Raw genomic sequence first — 19689 nt, forward strand, 5'->3', positions numbered from 1 at the left:
GTGAAGTTTCGTTTTTACGCGGTTCGAAATTGGTAGGTTGATATCGTTAAATTATTGCTACAAATGATTATTAATCGCATTAAGGAGAGGAAATTTGTTACGTGTGTTAAACGTAAAGAAAAAAAAAATTTAATACTCAATTTCCCTGTATATCATTCTCGAAATTTCGAAATTTACTTTCACGTACGAATAACACTTTGTAATTTTATTCTTCTCTCTCTCTCTCTCTCTTTCTTTCTTTTTTTTTTTCCTCTTGAAATTATATTTATATCACGGTGAATTCGCGTCAATACGTATCACGGCAAGAGAAGACAGAGTCTCCGAGTTTCAATTTCTAAAGAAAGTTTCTTCTCCCGTGAGAAATCTTGGAAAGAATCGCGGAGAACGTGTCGTCGAAAGTCGCGTCTCTCTCGTCGGAGAATATATGGAATAAATTATTTAGAACTCGTCCACGCTTCGATCATCGCTCAAATTCGACGAACCCAGATTAAATCTTTATTTTTTCGCTGCTCGCGCACGAATCGTTCCGTTTCCTTTCCTTTCCACCGCGCGGAATCGGGTAGGAGAAGCGGCTAGAAAATTCTTGCAAGCCGATATCGAGGTAAAGGACTTTCCCGCCGCGGTGTGCGTCGTGCAAAAATTAAACTGGAACGTGTCCACCTCCCCCCTCCCTCCCCGTCCATCGAGAAAAATGAGACCCTTGTCGAAGATGAAATCGAAACCATTCTCGGCGATCCGGTATCCAAGCAGTCCACTTTCCCGACAAAATGCCACTACGATCATCCACTTTCCTGCGCGTCCACGTTCGTCCCTCTTTTTTTTTTTTTTCTCCACGTTAAGCTCCGTAATATCGCTCCACTTTCTGCGTTTTCCCTTTTTTTTCCCCCTCCCCTCTCCCTCATCGCGAGAATGGAAGAGAAAGAGAGACGAACAAAGTTGATCGAATCGACGAACGATGCCCTAATGCGAATAAAATTACGTCTAGCTCCTCCAGAGAGCTCGTCGTCCGCCATTACTGTTCCATCGATGATGACCAAAGTGATGAAGAGGAGCTCGAGTCGTCGGTATTCTCTCTCTTTCTGCGATAATGTCAGAGACGATCGCATATCGTTTCATTAATTTTCCGCCGTTTCTCCTCTCTTCCTTTCTCTCTTTATCGTATTTCGAATTTTCGAGACATATTCCAAGATATCGTCTCTCGATCCATATACTTATCGAATTATCGCGCATTTAATTTTGTATCATGGATGTACGCCTGCATTTCGCACGAATCTTTCTTCCATTTTGCAATTTTCTTTCATATTTAGATACACGAAAATATATTCAAATCTCGAATTCATCATTAATTTTCTCCTTCTTTGAGAAAGATAAAATACCATTTCTATAATTGAAAGGGGGGAGGGGAATGGAAGATAGAAGGAAATTCTTTCTTCTAAAGAAACAAGAGGCTCGTTTATTTTAGAAAGGAAAAGACGCATCTATTAATTTTTTCGCCCCCCGAATAAAAAAATTGCACGTTTGGAAGCCTGTCGACGGGATCCCTGTATATTTGTCACGTCAAACGAATCTGGTATGTTTAATAGCCGTGATTTCAGCCTTTCCATCTACGTCCTTCGCAGCCTTGTCTCCACCGACAAAGAAATTCCATCGGTCGGATTATGTGTAACGTGCCCGCGAGCTTTCAGCGCGTGGATAAGAATGAAATCGGGTTTTCGAACGAGGAATCGAAAGAGGGAGGGAGAAAGAGGAAAAAATAAAAAGTTGGCCGACATGGCTTAATCACCTGCGAGGTTCGCCTTTTAGGTGGTGACATTTATTTCGGTGACGCCTTTCGGGGGCGTTGAGTGGTCATGGAATGAGAAACACGATAGTAACGGGAAATGATAAATACGGGAACCCATAAGTTCAATCATTTTGATTGCACCCCGCTAATGGGACCAGTTCCCTTATCGATTCTTAATTTCTTTTTTTTCCCACCCTCGACGAATACCGTAACGTCAGTTCCAAACTATTTCGCGAATTAATCGTTAGAATAATAAAATTGCACGTAAATTTATACTTGTTCACGATGTCTATATGTTCTCGGTTTATCTATGAAATCTCTTCTCAGAATTTTTCTTGATATTTTTCAAGCCATCCTTCTCTATAATGAAACACAAATCTCGATTCCAATTATTTTCACGGATCACGATTTTCGAGATCTCGAGACGAAATCGAGAGTTGGCAAATTTCGTAGACGAAAGAAAAAGTATCCCAACTTTATCATCCTGCCTACGTTCTTTCTTCTTCCCTCTTTTTAAAGGAAGAAACGAAAAGATTGTCGAAAAAGAATCGGAAGAGGGAACACGAGAAGACTCGATAGACGCATTAATCAAACCTGTCCTCCCTAGAAAATCGCGAAACATTCGCATCGCGGCACGCTTTTATCTCGCACGGCAAGAGAAAGTGCGTTTCGTGGTAGACGCGCGTGTATCTTCCCTCCCTTCAATTTTACACCTTCGCCATTGTCTGTCCATTTTTCAAAAAAATTTTCATCCTATCTGTCGCAGCCACAAGGATTGCCACCCTTTCTTGACCGATCTTGAAATATCGTGTCGAACGGAAGGGAACGAAAGAAAGGCTATCAAATGGATTTTTTCTTGCACGGGTAAAGAATAAGTTCGTTAACGATTTACTCTCCCGCCTCTGTCTGCTGTTGTTAGCCTTTCGAACGGCTCGATTGCATAACCGTGGAATTATAAAGCTCGGATCGGACTCGTTAATCAGTTGTTGAGCGGCGAGAATAAGGTGTGACCAGATGGAATTACGATCTAAACCGGGCAGAATCGATGGTTGATCGTGACGGATCGATAAATTTTCATTGGTATCGCGGCCACGTAAGTCGTAATAATCCTTGCTGGAATTCAAATATCGCTCCCTTTCCGCGTCATCGATTCGTTTCCATTTCGATACTCTTGCCTCTTGTTCAACCTGCTCGTCACGGTGTAACGCCATTCTTTACGACTGTGAAGAAACGATGATCGAGGAGAAATATCGATTATAACTGCTTGGGTAATCGACGATAACGCGTACAAGTGTAACTAAGGTGTGAAAGAGAAGAGAAGAGGATTTTTCTCTTTCTTTCTTTCTTTCTTTTTTCTTTTCTCAACCGCAAATCTGCTTTCTCCGTTGACCGACGCACGGCCAACGCTCTCGTTAGCGACGAAGATGAACGTACTTTTCGAGCGTTGTTAACTCGACGATGAAAGAATAAAGGGATTTACAAACAACCCACTCAGCTCGCTCTCGTCATTTTCTGAAACCATGTGATGACACGTTACTTGGACTTTGTGTCTCGGATAATTTTCGTTCTTGAAACATCGATCTCTCGAAAAAAAGCGTCTTCCGTCGACATAGAAATTAGGTAATAATAATAATAACAACAACGATAAGAAATTTAAAAATATCCACTGATATATTAACACTCTATAAATATGTATAAAATAGAGAGATAAATCGACGAGTGTTTAAATTAAGACATTCGTTTTGAAATTATTAAAGAATATTCTGTTTGCTGTTGTCGTCGTCTACGTGTTGTAAATAAATGATCTTTGAACTCTTTCTCGGTTGCGTCAACAAATCGTGGGGGAAATTGGACGAAACGTAGGAGGAAAGAACTTACTCGTGAATCGTTTGTTCCTGCTTGCCTCTTTTTTCACGGATTTGTCATCAATTCGCTATAATTTGAGGAAACTGGGACAACGCGGAAACGAGTTACACGCGTGATTGCTGTTTGAAATGTTTGAACGTTTGGTGTCGATAAATCGAAGAAGTAGAGGCCGATCGTTGAAGTGTGACGCGTGGAAAAACGCGAACGAACGATTCATTTCGTCGGTTATAAGATCTCTTTTTACATTTTCGCCGGACGTGGCAATTAGAATCTCGAATTGTAATGAATTCTCGCAATACTCGTAATTTTAATAAAAAAAAAGTGGCTAGTTCCGTTAATTGCCGAGATTAAACGCAAAGTAGTCGGCCGTTCGAATACGAATCTTATGGATCGTTAGATTTCAATGTAAAACGAATTGATCTTGCCTCGCGCTTTTTGCATTTTTTCAGAGAAAAATTAAATAATAAAATTGATAATTACAAGCATAATAAAAATCAGTGAAAAGTATTTCACGACTCTTAAAAATTTCCGAGATCCGATTTCAAATTTTCCACGTTGTACAAGTCTTACACTTTTAAGAATACAAGAAAAGAAAAAATCCAAAAATAGAGTTCTCTTCCTCCTTTTTCAAGTTTCCCTATTCCGACATTATGATATTTTCGATTCATATTTCATCAACGATATTCAACAGGGTCGTGAAAAAATTCCTCAAATAACTCAATTACAAACCCCTTTATCGTCCCAGATTATTAATTAATATTTCACGCAGCAGCAACCTGCGTCAGGGGGAAAGAAAGCCATATCTCGGCCTATATTTTTAAACCCTCGATCGGCGTATATTATTAACGACCGGTCGGGGATGAAAATTCATTCTCCTCCCGGCTGAGAGACGGTGATTTACATAAATGGAATAGGAAACCGTCATATTGACATCCTCCTCCTCCTCCTTCTCCTTCTCCAATCGACGTGACAAGGATGGAGGGTGGTATAACTTGATACCACTCCGCAGGTGCATCCTCGTTTATCGATCTTCGATCTCGACAGGGAAGACGGTGGGGATCTTTATAGAGAGAGCCGGCGACTATAAAATAATAATGGGTGGTTGAAACGCCCACGCACGATCTCTAATAACACACGGTCTCGATTATTCGGGAGGGGAGCTCGCGAGAGTAGACACCCCATCCCCCTTTTCCTTGGATAGTATCGTACACGCGGTCTCGAAAGGGGACGGTCGCGCGCGGACGTGTAATTAAAATCTGCCTCCTCCAGAGGAGGAGACGGGAAGAGGAGGAGGGAGAAACGGGACGACGAAAAATTGGACACGGCGTAGCGTGTTCCGATAATATTCACCGGGTTATAATCGCCTACGATCGAGATGATCTATCGCTATTCCACGAACCTAGAGAGGAATCCTCTTCGTCTCTGTCCCCCTATGAATTATAATCCAATCCCGGTAGCCGGGAACGCTTTCCTTTCGTTTTGTTCGCTCGCTCAACATCGGGAAAATAAAGTTGGATGTTGATGGAGGGAAAGAGTTTAATGAGAAGGTTGCCGAGGGGAATTTTTTTAGTTTCTAAAACGATTTATAAAGTCTTCTCTCTCTCTCTCTGTCTGTCTTTTTCTTCAGGCTTCGAAATATATATGTATATATATAGATAGATGTATATATAATCTCATGAATATGAATAATTCATAATTAATCTAGGATTGGAGTTTTCGAGGATACAAGGCTCGGAAATGAATGGGTCACGGCGTATGCTCGGCATCACCGGCGCGTAATAATGCGATGCATAAATGCATGGGCACACGCAACGCGTGCGCGCCTTAACGTAGATACGTATCTGACAATAAGAAACGCATCGACACGACCGAGCACCGTCACGCCGTCGCCGATGACGTGACAATGCAACGCGCGTACGTCCCCCTTTCCTCTTTCTCTCTCTCTCTTCCTTCTCCCTCGATACCACGTAATACGTAATACTTTTTTCCAATTTATTATTCGGACGGGGTGCGGCCATCGTCTCGCAAGAGTTCACCCTTATTATCGAAACCCTGATCAATGATACCGCGAAAATTCATCCACGAGGCAGCGTCGTTTCCTCTTCTCCTCGATTCGTTGTGGAATAATCGGCGATTAGGCGGGTATCTCCGTGGAGATTTCTTTTCCATGACGCTTTCCTTCGAGAGGGGAATGAATCGAGATATTAATCGAGCGACGACTTTTTACGAGAACCGTAATACATAAACCTCGTCTCATTTTAGATCGGTTTTAGATCGTGTAGTTTATGACTCACTCACGGCTATGATTCTTTTTAAGCGTAAGAGAAGGTCGATGACCTCTTTAAACTTAAATAACCTCTTTTCTCTCGTTCATTTTTTTTTTTTTCTCATCCCGTGATGCCTGAGATGCTTGGATCCATGCTTGGATGCACGTACGTCACTTCCTAAGATTTCTTCTATTTTTCTTTTTCCTTCTCTATATCCCGTATATATATATATATCCAGTAAATATAATCCAGTAAACGAATTGTCAAAATGACGCGCGATTAATAATAATGTGCGCGTAACTTTATATAAATTGAAAAAAGAAGAAAGAAGAAGAGGAAGAAGAAGAAGAAGGAAAAAGTTATTATTAGTGTACGTGAAAGATGGCGATTATTAAAGGTTGGACGAATTGCTCGTTAACCGAGTCTCTTGGGGACGGAGACAAGCAATTTTATTATGATTACACGATGTCCGATAGTGATAGAGGCCGGAGAGTCAATTAACAGAGTATCGATAATTGGCGACCGGATGGACAAGGTGAGGAAAAAAGTGTCGAGTCGTGGCCGATTAATTTCGATTCGTCGTACGGTGATTGGCCGAACAAATGCAAATACGTATGCCTGCCCCTCCCTCCACCTGTCCCCGCTTTTATTTACACGACTTTCTCCCGATTTTACGGCTCCGTTGAAATTAACCATTAAACGCGGGCCGATTAACGCAACACATCGACACCGCCTCTTTTACGAATGATATCTTATACACATTGTCGCTACGACTTCGCCTACCGTAATGGATACGTATATACGATAAGTGGATTCCCTCGTGACAATGTTACTCGTTAAAGAGTTTAAGTGGGTGTCGTTCGGTCCTTTACAAGGTCCTCGTATCTGCGTGGTCGATCGGTTCACGGTGCTCCGAGTGTACTTACGTATCGTAGAGCAGTCGTTGTTTCCCGAACAATCTGTTCGAATAAGCCGTGAAAATTGGATAAACGTCACAAGCCTTCCAATCATCCGTGACGAGTTAAATTATTGTATTGTAAGAAAAAAAGAAAAGAAAAAGATACGTGTTGTTGGTAAAAGTTTAAAACGATCGTAGATTTTCGCAAATTTAACGAAACGATATTTCAAGCGAAGGATCTACATCTCGCGATTAATAAGTATAACAATATTTTTTATCTCCTCTTTCTTATTATTCAAGCAGGATTTTGCGACTCGAGTTTGATTGACACTTTAATACCCGACCGATAGAAAGAGGACTTAAGGACTACCGTGCTTATTCACATTGGTTATGGCTCTCCCTCGATGATGTCCTGATTGGACATAATGCCGCGTATATTATAATTCAAGCTCGTTTCGAGGACGTGATTTAACTTCACGCTAAATCACCCTAGAAATCGAAATAATAAAATTGAAAAAAGAGGAAAATTCCTTTTCTTCTAAATCGATTTATCTACCTTCGATGTATCTACTCTGAACTTTGGTTCGATTTTTCATCTTTCATCTTTGCTTCGCCTAAAAACAATAGGTTCCCCAATTTCGATCGGAAATTGGACATTGATCGAGATACTCGTCACAATTTTTTTCTCCTAATTCTCGTTTTGCAAGCGAGAAGACTGATGTTTTTTTTTCTTTTTTTTTGTTTGAAAAAGATCAATTGTGCGGTAAAAGATATCGACGGTGGACCGAAAGGGGAGAATATAAAAAAGTAATCAAATGATCGGCTCCAACTCGATCCGTTGTATAAAACTGGCGCCCCTCGACCCCCCCCTCATTCGTGCATTATACTTCATGTATTATACATGGCCCTCTTTATTCTTTTTCGCCCCTTCCTCGTATCTTGGTCATTGTATTTTAAGAGCCAATTCTACCGCGCCCGTTTTGCTTTCTTTCAGATCCGCAGCGCACTCGAGAATTGGGACGGCGGTACCTTCAAATCGAGTGAGTACACAGATTTTTCTTTCTTTTCTTTCTTTTCTTCTCTGCACGAATTCCCGTATCATCGTTACATTTGCTCGAAATTTTGTAACGTAATTTGAAAACGAATATAGAATTGTAAAATTTACGTAATTAACTGCTCTCGCACAATTTTAAAGATTCAAAGATATAAATTGAGAGTAAAATGTAATTGGATATCCTTTTTTAACAATCAATGAATCAATAGAATAACTTCATAAGAAAAATTTATGACTAGTTAAACAACAAAGTCAAAGCAGAATAAAAAATGGAAAAAAAGAATGTAAGAGATTCGAATAGTGAACATATGGAAGGCTTCCTTTCGTGGTGGTGAAGAGCTCATCGGATGAGAAACAGCGTAAAAGATATGGATCGTTAAACAGGAACGAGTTTCGTAGGGAAGAAGATGATGATGATGTATCGCTGGATCGAATCTGTTCGAGGAGAATTTCGGAGGACACGAGATTCGCGTTCCTGGGTATTCCATCATCGGGAACAAAAATTTCGCGCGTCTCTCGAGATCATGAAATTGTCCGGATAATAATTAACTCTCTCTCGTCGTGTCTTTCGTTCCTCGAATATGGGTCAACGAGCTCGATGATTTAGATTTTTAACTCCTTTGATTACTTTGTACGCGTGATCGATCCATGGAATCGAGCACCGCTTTTTTCCTTGGCGGCCATTAATATGGATCGTAAAAAAATCAAAACGAGCGACCGGTTTCAAAGTGAATTTCGAGGAGGAAAGATTGCTAATTTTCTTCATTACATGCATTATTGACGAATGGTCCATGATTAAAGTGCGAATACATTTCAGAGGATAAAATTCTCTCTGGAGAATTGTTTCTCAGAATATTTCAAGCGGACACACTGATTGACCGTCACTTAACTCGCTCTCGAATTATTACTGTCGAACGCTGTGTTCTTGAGAACAACTCTCTCTCTTGAGAGAGAGTTCTAAACGTATTTGCACCCTTAACCAATGAATAATTGGCGTGTATCGCGTTATCATTTATGACGATGACATTTATGAGAGTTATTATTCGTGACGACTGTTTCCATGTTAATTCTTTGCCCTCTTGGGCTCGGTTTATCATTTATAAAATACGTATAAAAAAGAGAACATCTCGAAATTGACATCTTAAATTGGTTAGAACACGAGGAATCGATCGATGATTACCGCGACTTTCAAAGTGGCTCGTGTGAATGAAATCTCAGTTTCTTGCGTTTTATTCGCACGAACAGTGGATGTGATTTCTATGATATGATTTCTCTCCTCGTGTCACCAGGTGATTTGTTTCCTGCCTCGTTTTGGAACTCTTACTGGGAATACCTGGAGAGCTATGGGGAGGCCAGGAGGATTCTTGACGAATTGAGGGCATTCGAGGATCCCCTACTCCACTTCCTCGGTCTTAGGCAAGCTGCGGCCAGGCATTCCCCGTCCTCGTTACTTCTTTTACCGGTAAGTCGCATTAATGGCTAAATAGAAAGATGATTTGTAAATTATCCTAGTGATCGAATTAATCTGGGATGAACAGCAAACACTTTGGGGCAAGTGTAAGAATATAAATTTGTCGAGGATAGATCGAATAAGACGAGGAACGGATACGAAGTATTAATACACGTACGTTTCTCACTTTTATTAATTAGTAGTTAGAAAAAAAGGAAAAGAAATAAACTGAAAAGGACATAAGTTAAGGATAAAAACGTGAGATACGCGTAATACGAGTTGCACAATCATCCGATCGATTGGATATATCGAGATAAATCGCGAAAAAAAAGAAGAGAAAAAAAAAAAATTAAAAACTCGACTCGAGAAAGTGGAGTTAATCAGTTTCGTGTTTAGGCACGTCCTACTATATACGTGCTTAGTTACATACAGAAGCAGGTTTCAATTATATTAATAAAACTAAGCACACGTTCATAAAGGAAATAAATGGTTAAATATACGAATGGTACATGCGTTGCCATTTTTTCTTCTTTCTTCTTTTTTTTTTTCTTTTACACGTTACAACAGGGTTACGACTGTGCTAATCCACGCTGAGGTATTCGTCGTTTTACTAGTACTGATATATGTCGATGATATTTCAAAGCGGATTCCCGGCTGGATACGTGTCTAATTAATCCCCCGGTCGTTAATTCTAATTACGCTGGTTCGCGGAGGGAAAAGGAGCCGCGTTTTTCCTAACGGAGATTCCCTTTGACGAATTATCACGGGAACGTTTTTCTTCTTTCTTTCTTTCTTTCTTTTTTTTTTGCGTTCCTCGCTCGCAAGAAATCGACCATGGTAATTGACCTTAACGATCTCGAAGCGATGAAGAGACACGTCCGTTTTTGTCCTTCTGAAGCCGGAGAAGAATCGCTCGTGATCGTCTCGGTGAAAGTCCTAACTCGCGGGCTGCGGTGACGCAACGGCGGAACATCATCTTCGGTTAACCTTTTCGATTCTCGTGCCATCGATCCATGCGCGCGTACGTCGAGTAAAAAGGAGTAAACGTACGCGCGTAATGGCTCGAAACATTTTCTCGCGTCAAATAATTAGATCGGAAGAGGCGTAGAAAAAAAAAAGAATTTGAAAGGAGGGACGCGAAGGAATTATTAATATCGTTCTCATCGGCGTATACTTTCGTTCCGATTATCGAACGCGAGCGCACGTCACTCGTCGTCGATGAAAACTGGATTTTAGATCACTCGGTTTAGAATTCAAGAGGCGGTTCCGGGCAGGCGAGTAGGTGGTACATATATCTCTACGGGATAATTATTAAGCGAGGGAACACGCGCGATATTGGCCGGTTTGACGCGTCCTGATCGGTTGGGCGCGTGAACGTTTTTAAGAAGGATCGAAAGTGACGCTTGTGAGTTGGGCCGGCGCGAGTCGAGGCGAGGCCAGGCCGATGCGGGACTGATTACAAAATAGAAAAAATGCCAAAGTATCGGACGGGAGGGTATCGGTGTGCGGGCCCGCGTGTGTGAGATGAGCTATGTGACAGCTTATAACGGGTGTAATGATCGGAGCTTCGAACGCCGCGCGAGTCTCTCCATCACGATGGAATCGACCTCGACTTTAACGTCCGTTGAAATATAGACTCGAGGCTTGTAAGTCACGCAGCTACCCGAGACAACTTACCATATATACGTGTATATATATATATATATATACACATACCTAATGTTGCTTGTTCCAACGACCATGTTCCATCCGGGGGTAAATGTAGTTTTGTCGTGAATACTTAACGAGCAACATCGTTTCCCCCTAATATCGGCTCCCATCGTCTTGGTTACTTGGTCGAAATTCAATTACCAATCTCTCGTTTTCTCACTCCTCTTTGATCTCGCGCGTTCTTGATGATCTTAAAATTCCAACTCGGATCTAAGGATATAAGATTCGAATTATCATTTATACTATCTCTCTTTGTCGTTTACCATTTTCCACGCTTTCCCTCTCGATGGGAATCGAAACTATTCGAGACGTTGGGACGATTAATCGCGTTGATTCGCTATGAAATTTCACCTGTCCATCCGAGGCACCTGCAGCCACCGCGGCTAGTACCCTGCCTACGCTAAATGTCCGCTAGATTATGCGATGCCTTGTCACACGTGGGTGTCCCTGGCACTCCGCTACCCGTTCATATCAGCTCCCTGTGCCGCGCGTCACGTTCACGTTTCTCCTGTTTGCCCGCCGCCACCGCAAATCCAAGCCTGCACTTAGCGCGCCTCGATACACGTGTCGTCCATTCTCCTCCTGCCCCGTACGACAAAATCGACCCGCTTAATATCCGAGACCGCGTCTTCAGCTTCTTCCTCCTTCCCTCTAATAAAATCTGCTGTCACTTTTTCCCCTCCCCTTATCTATCACTCCCGTGATAACGTATAATTTCGACGGAGGGAACGTGTTCCAGGTATGATTACTCCCTTCGAGTGAATTCGGCTTACGTTGTTGCATTATACATTCAATCGTGAAAGGGAATTAATATCCTCCAGCCATTCGATTCGCTTATTTTCATCTAGCTAAAAAGTAAATTTCGCGATAATGGAAAAGGATTCCTTTCTTATTGGGAAATTTGATTGAAAGAGAAAGTTGCGAATGTGGTACACACACACCTTTCTTGATACGCACCTGCGTGCTTTTATACCGAACGCTCATTGTTTCTCTTCTCGTCGCGGAACGACGAGGTGATTTACGAGGTGCACGCGTCGCGCTCCGCCCTAAGGGGAGATAATTTCGTGAAAGTTGAAGAACTCGGGTAGACGACGCGAGTTTTCCGCTTATCTCATTCGATTCGATTTAACGTTTCGTTTCTCCTCGCTCGAGTTTCCCTTCGAACGCGCATCCTCTGGAAAATCTATGCAAATGTATCCCGCAGTTATCGGCCGCTGCGCAAGGAAACGGCCGCGAGAAATTATTAAAGCGAGAAATCAGCGAGCAGGCAATTAAAAACGTTAACGGTTCGAACGGTTGGACGGCGGAGTGGGATACGAATCGCAGCGATGCTTCGACGCGTGATAAATGATCTTGCGACCTCTCGTCGATGCTTCTCTCGCGCGGGAATCGAGGAAAAATTCTCACGTTACGTTATTCCATTCCGTATAAAAAAAGCTCCATCGACGTAGGAGAAAACGAATGTATATATATATATATATCTCTAATATAACCGAGTATAAAGCTACGATTCTTTCCTCTTTCCCTTCTTCTTTTTTTCCTTGTTAAGAGAAGATATCCCCTTGGGAGATAGGGATATCTCCGTTGATGTATTCGATGTATGATAATTTCAATCCCGCGAAATGTTCGAAATTGGAAAGTTAGCCGGTTTCTCGAATATTTCTTCGAGAATCATATTCTTCTCTCCCCCTCGTCCCGGTGTCGTAACAGGCGATACTGTTGGACAACGACAGCGACGTTAATATGGTCGATCGGGTAACCGAACGACGATAATTGACAACCTTGCGCCAAGAGATTTACACAAAGTTGCTTGCACACGTCTTGACGAGAGTGTTGCGCGCGTATATAGTGTAATCTCGCGAGCCGGATCAACGCCGGGGTTTATTTTCTTCTTTTTTTCCTCTTTTCTCTTTTTTTCTTTTTTCATGTGTCCGCGCACGGATGAAGGACGATTTGATGGGCGATAAACGCGATAATATAAGGGACAGTATGGCGGACCGTTTAAAGACGAACGTGGCGCGACGCGACACCGCGCCGTAAGTAAAACGAGCAAATCGTTTCGAAACCGCGAACGAACCGAGAATTTACCTTGCTATAAATTGTGTCATCCCGCGGCGAGACGCGACGCCGGTGTCCGGCAATCGCGGGAATAAAACACCGCCGAGGAAATTAATTAAGATCGGCCGTTTCGATGAAAAAGAGAAAAAAAGAGAGAAGAGCGCGATCCATCGAAGAAGGGCAACGAGGGGAAAGAAGAAGAATTCGAACAGCGAGTTTTTTCCCTCGTTTCGTGCAAACGAACGAAGAGAGCCCTCCGCATCTCCTCTCTCGATGTTTTCCACGGTTTTTATTTTTAATCAAAGGGAAGAGAGAAACGCGATAAATCCGTTTGCGTTTCGGAAAACCACGTTCTGAGCCACGTCCACGACTTCCTCTTTCGATACTGATGTTAGATTTTCCACGTGAGAGAAAGGAGAAAGAGAGAGAGGGAGGGAGAGGGATAAGAGGAGAGGATTGCGCGTGCGATGGTCACGTAGGTATCCAGGGGAAGGAAGGGAAGGAAGGACGAGAAAGAGGGTTATTACTGATTGATCCGGGGAGCTTCTTCGATGGATGCCGGATAACAAATTGTTGCAGGACCAGTTTCTCGAATTCGAGGAATCGTGGCCAAGTTGCGGGAAAAAGATGAGAGGGAGGAAGGACGGTGTGGAGGGGAGGAGTGGAAGACCTACAGTGACGCGCACTTGGAAGGCCTCCTCCCCGTCCCAACATTCCTCTCTTATTCTTTCGGAATTATTATCAAGGTCAGGCCGCGGTTCAATCCAGGGTTCAATCTTGAAACGAACAACGTGACGCGTTCAGGAAAAAGGGTGAATTTTCGATTCGATAACAATTGTAGTACCAAAATGCCGCTATTATTCGTGATTCAAATGCGTGCAAAGGGAAAACTATCGCGTTATTTTTTTTTTTCTTTAACTGGTGTTTAATCTCTATCGAAGGATCGACCTTCTTTTACCGGATTTGTTGCGTTTTCTTTTTCGCGGCGATTCTTTCTTTTCCTTTTAATACATTCATTACATAATTTTCGAAATACAAGTTTTACATTACTCGGGGATCAGGAAAGTAATTAACTGTAAATTTTATTTTTAAAGAAATGTTATTTCGCGATTCGAAGAAATAAGTAAATAATGCGTTAAATTGGCATTACATCACTGGAATAGGCAGTGGAAACTTGGTTGAAAGTTATCTATAACTAAATAACGTAATCCCATAATCTATTAACGGTATATAATTAGCCGTGATCCGAACGAATCGAATCTGATCGTGTTGAATTCGTTTTGAAAGAAAAAAATGGATTCGATTAATTGCGAATCAGGTATACGTTAGTTACGCATACACAACTGACGAGGATTGCTGGAAACAATTTGTCCGGGAATGCGGCGAGGTATTTTCGACGAAAGGGCGCGTAAGGACAAATCGAGAAAAGCGTGTAATTCTCGATCGATCGATCGATTATTCGCCAAAGTTTCGTATGGAAGTTATCACCGAAATTGTTATAAATAACGCGGAGAAAGCTGTCAGTCATAGTTCCAAGTGATTGAATAAAAAACGGCGTCGAGGATCGAGGTCTAATCGATTCGCCGTAAAATCGTCTCCCTCGTTTAACCAAGATCGTCATCTCCTTATTTTCTCGAAAGGTCTGTAAAAGCGACTCGCATATTTCAAGATAGGTTGAATTAGTCACAAACGTGAATATATATATATCTTCACCAATTTTCATTTTCTCGAACCTTCTCTTCATTTCTTCTAGAAGGAGTAGAAAAAAAAGAGCTAACGAATAATTGATCCGTTCCCCAGACAGAGTCCATTTAAACGCGACATTTGTCCTTACAAAAAAGCACGCGTACACGCATGCGTATATACGCGCGCGTTTTCATGTAGGCGCACCAAGTGGCCGGCGCATAATCGACAGCATTATTTTCTTGCAAATGGAGTAATTACGCGGTATGCGGATAATAATAACATTATCCGTGCTGGAGGAATAATCACGTGGTGGAGGAGAACCTTAGTCGAAACAAGGGACACGTAAGTATTCCTTCCCTCCCTTCCCGTCGGTATATTATGCTCGCGCGTAAATTTTAACGCTAACGATTACCATAAACGCGAGGGGCCGTTCTCTAGGACGACCTCGAGAACGTTCCAATAATTGGCGGGAGTTAGTCCGGCAATTAGTCGAGAATGGTTATCCCCAATTATCCCCGTTCGGCGTGGAATAATAGAGTGGAGGGGGGACCGAATCCTAGGCGCGCAAAAGTGGCGCGAAAAAGGAAAGGAGGAGGAGGAGGAGGAGGAAGAGCCTGGCCGTAACGAGGCGCATCGTCGGTGGAAAACCGATCGGGCAACCTACATGCGCGTAGGGAGAATTTTCGCGGGCATTAACTTTACGACGGATAAGTGTGTGGAACGTATATATACGTAGAGAGGGCATAAAACAATTACCTTTGGGCCTTTACGCAACAACCGAATTATTAGAATAATTGCCGGGTTCGTAAGGTAGTTAAACGACGATTATTGCGCCTTGCTTGCATTCCAACGGGCTCGGGTTTACGGTACGCCGTTGAACCAAGCCCATTCTACGCGTTACATTCTATTGACATGCTCGGGAACGATTTGTACGCTACGTTCGAGCCAACTATCTTACACTGGGTGTCTCGGTGTATTTCTAAACAACCGTCAGTCAGATATACCGGAAAGAGGAATGTGATATTTTCTTGGCTATTCTTCTTCTCTTTTTCTTCTTCTTTTTTTTAATTTGTTTCCTCTTTGTATATATGTAAAAGAGAGGGGAAAAAATATTTACATTGCATTTATTGATGAAATTTATAATGATATTAATTAACCCATTTACATAGTAGCCTTGTAATACTCTGCCGTATCCAAGAGAAAATGAGTCATATTGTTGTCCGACAATGCGGTTACAATCACCGTAGGGAAAAATCAAATAGGAACATCTGCCCTATTCATCAGATACAACGTCTCCTGTGACTATTGTATTATTGTCGTATCTGTCGCATTATTTGGAACGTTACGTATGAAAGAGTTGAAAGCGGGTCTAAAATAAAAATTTTATTTTACTCATCCACGCGTTGCTCATTCGCTCTCGTTTTCCACGAGCGATTGGATGATATCTCTTGGAACGATGGAAGCTGTTCGCGATATTTTGCAACTCTTCGAGATGATAAATCCCCGATAATCGTGCTCGATAAGCTGCAATTCTCCGACGTATCCACGCACGTATCTCGAGATTGGCCGGTCTCATCCTTGAGGGACGAAGGCGCATCCCTCGCGCGGAAATTTATCGACAATCATTTCAAAAGCCGTAATGGACGCTACTTTATATCGGGCAACGAAACTAAACCGGTCACAAGCCAACGATTATCCGGCCCCGATGTTAATTTATCGCCCGCCATTCGACACGACGAGCGTTCCAATCGCGAAACGCCGGTTAATTATTAATAATTGAACGTCCTCGAACTGTTCCCTGAATTATCGCGCAAGCAGCCCTGATTTTACAAGAAAATCATTCCCTTGATGTTCCAACTCATTCCGGCAACGAACAATAGATTATTTAATCGATCGTGATTTTTCGTAAGATCGCTTCTCTCTCGCACGTAGCTCGGGGATCAGGTTGTTGATTTCTCGTTCCAGAATCCAGGCTAATTGCCCTGTTATGCAATGAAGAGAAAAAGAGAAAGAGATAAAGAGAGAGAGAGAGTCGTTGATCTATCAATTCTTGCGACATCTTTGTCTTTTATTCTTCGATTTTTCGTTCGAAATTTTCCATACATCGATCGATTTTAATCGAATCTAATATTTCTATCGTTGGAAAAAATGAACCTTTCATCTTCGATTTTCGATTAGATAGGTATTTCATTCTTGTTCTAATTTCGAGTGGATATTTATCTATCCAGGTACGTTTAGTGGGCGTACGTAGGCCAATTTCATCATCGAAATTAATTATGCATCGGATTTGCGCAATTCTCACGCGGTCTATCAAGATCCACTTTCGAATTTCATTTCCTTCCAGCCTCCGGCACTTCCGCCCAGACCGGTTAATTAATCGCAATTACGCGGCCGGTGAAATCGAGCCGTCGCAGCAGTTCGAGCAGTGTATCGCTTTTACTAATATAATTCGATGTCTCTTGAGAGAGGCGGTACTTCCCTCCCTTTCCCTTTCCCTCCCTCTCTCTCTCTCTTTCTCGCGTATCTCGACAGACGAGTTAATTGCATTTCGACCCAGTGATTTATGCACGCTTTCGTTACAGATCTGAATTATATATTTCATCTATCCAATTACAATTAGCTAACAAAGTGGCTACAAAGTCGAGAATGATATACGATATATATATCACGACGAAAATTTCCTTTCTTTGCGAACATTCTCTTTTTCTTTCTTTTTCCCTTACTTTCCCAAGGGACAACAATTCTCTGCTCTCGTTCTTTGCAATCTTCTTTGCAATCAATCTCTTCCCAGACAGACGATAAGAAGAAGGATCTCACCTTCACCGAAAGATTAAACTCTTCCTGATCCTTTCGACAAATCAAACTCTTTAACCCATCCACACCCATCGAGAAATGGATCATAAGAAATACTGTGGAGATTCCGTTACAGACCGATACAATGATAATGGCAATTATTCTCGGTTCCTGGCCCCTTCCATTCGGCGTGCAACGCTCGTGGGCGATTACACGTCCCACGAAGATATACACGGCCGAGGGGAAGCGCGAAAGGAGAGAGAGGCGGAGAACGAACACCCACCCTCTCCTACTCCGATATCGCTTATATTTAATATTCATTCGGTGTAAGCGCGCCACTGTCGTTAAAGCTCGACCGTCGTAAAGCACTGTACACACTATGGCGCGCACGTGCATCACGCTCGCCTCTCTCTCACTCTCTCGCTCTTTCCTTTATGGTTTAAGACTGGCCAGTATACGTACACGCGTAACGTCGTTACTTGCGGCACGTCGTAAGTAACACGTGTAAAGGCGCGTTTGCACGAGCGCGAATCGTCCCCCGTACAACATTTTCCGCTTGAATATAAATATACGACGGGGCTCGACGTATAGACGGTGTGCTGGAAATCGTGGTGAGAGAGATGGTGGAAGGAAGAAGGGGCTTTCCCTTGTGAAATGCTCGTGTCCGTAATGTTTTAGTAACAGGAAAGGAAGATAAATATTGTCGTATAAAATTAGGAAAAATCCAGAAACTTATCCGTTGGAAAATTCCTCATTTCGCGGAAGATGTATACGAGAACGATTTCACAATCGATTTTTCCACCCGGTATCACAAATCTCTCTTATCTCGTTCTCTTAGGAGGAGGTTACATTTCTTTATCGTGTTTTTTCGGCACACCCCGTGAACGAGTATGCGGGAGAACGTGCACACAGACCCCGTTAACCACCGTTGCGAATCCGAAATTTCGTGGAACAATAAGTTAAGATAATCATTCGCGGAACTGCGAAAACGGAGGACGCGCTATCTTACGCCCCGGTGTGTCTGGGATTAATTGCGACACGGGCTCCGCGGACGCCGGCCAACATAATTCTCGTCCCGAAAGGAACGGGTGTGCACACTTCGGGCAGGAATTCTTCTTAAAAAGATATTTCGGATGGACACGAAGATTATTCGAAGGATTATTCGAGGGACAATTGTTGGATGGAGGACGGTTATGCAACAGTGAGGAAATTGTGTTTGAGGAGGGTTGAGCGCGGTGAAGAATTAATAATCACAGGTTATAATTGGGAGAGAAATCACGTTTCGGTGGAGAAATATTTCCGTGCAACGTTACGCGGCATTCCAATACGCGGTGGTCGTATAGCATTATTCGATGAAGATGCGCGACGTATGATGGAGAGGACCCGCGATCCTTTCAGTAAAATTCAAAGATACGTACGCGTAGAAGAAGACGCGAGGAAGGGGCCGGATGTCACGCGTACGTTGCGTGCGCGGCAAACATCGAGGGGGAATTGCTGCACCTTCTGGAATAATAAGCCGCACCGTGGGGTCGTACTTGCCCTATCCGAGGACGAGGTATGGACGACCGTGAAGGATGTGGCAAGGATGCCACATATTTCCCTCCCTCTTATATCGCAAGTAAGCAAGTAGACAGCAGGGAGGGAAAATAATCCTGCCAAGTATCGCGGGATTCTTTAAGTTGAACGACCACGGATCGAATTAAAAGTAATTTCGAGGGAGAATGAAAAGAAGAAAGAATTGACGATTATTCAAATTTTTAATATTCCCGCCGCGGCAAATTTGATTCTCGTCGTGAAATAACTCAGAAATTCGGAATTCCAATTCTGCAGAATTGCACAAAGTTTGTCGCCCCTTCGCTCGTATTTCTCCCCCTCCGTGTACGATATTATCACTCGCGCTTCCAGCCACCGACTGAATGTCAGCACACACCTCGCTCGCCAACCCTTTCCAGTAGATCCCATAAAAACGAACGTTTCATTAGGATAGAATTATCGGCTAGAAAACAGGCTCCGGTCATTAACGTCGCGAGCTGTACCTGTTTGCCGTTTATGAGCCGAGTTATATAGTCGGACACGTGTTGCTCCCGCCTGCTCGACGGAGAGACCGCCGTCGGGGGAGGAAAT

At 42.7% G+C, this 19689-nt stretch overlaps 1 protein-coding gene across 2 annotated transcripts in view; it reads left to right on the forward strand.

The window, feature by feature from the left end:
• The window catches only part of LOC410044 (rho GTPase-activating protein 20), a 171187-nt gene that overhangs the window by 40741 nt on the left and 110757 nt on the right, over positions 1-19689 (forward strand). For both annotated transcript variants that reach the window (XM_016911124.2, XM_016911123.2), the window contains exons 4-5: positions 7809-7854; positions 9158-9330. In XM_016911124.2, the coding sequence (XP_016766613.2) occupies positions 7809-7854; positions 9158-9330 (219 nt within the window). The remainder of the gene's footprint in view (positions 1-7808; positions 7855-9157; positions 9331-19689) is intronic.

The sequence above is a fragment of the Apis mellifera genome, linkage group LG3 (genome assembly GCF_003254395.2).
Source record: "Apis mellifera strain DH4 linkage group LG3, Amel_HAv3.1, whole genome shotgun sequence".
NCBI classification, from domain to species: domain Eukaryota; kingdom Metazoa; phylum Arthropoda; class Insecta; order Hymenoptera; family Apidae; genus Apis; species Apis mellifera.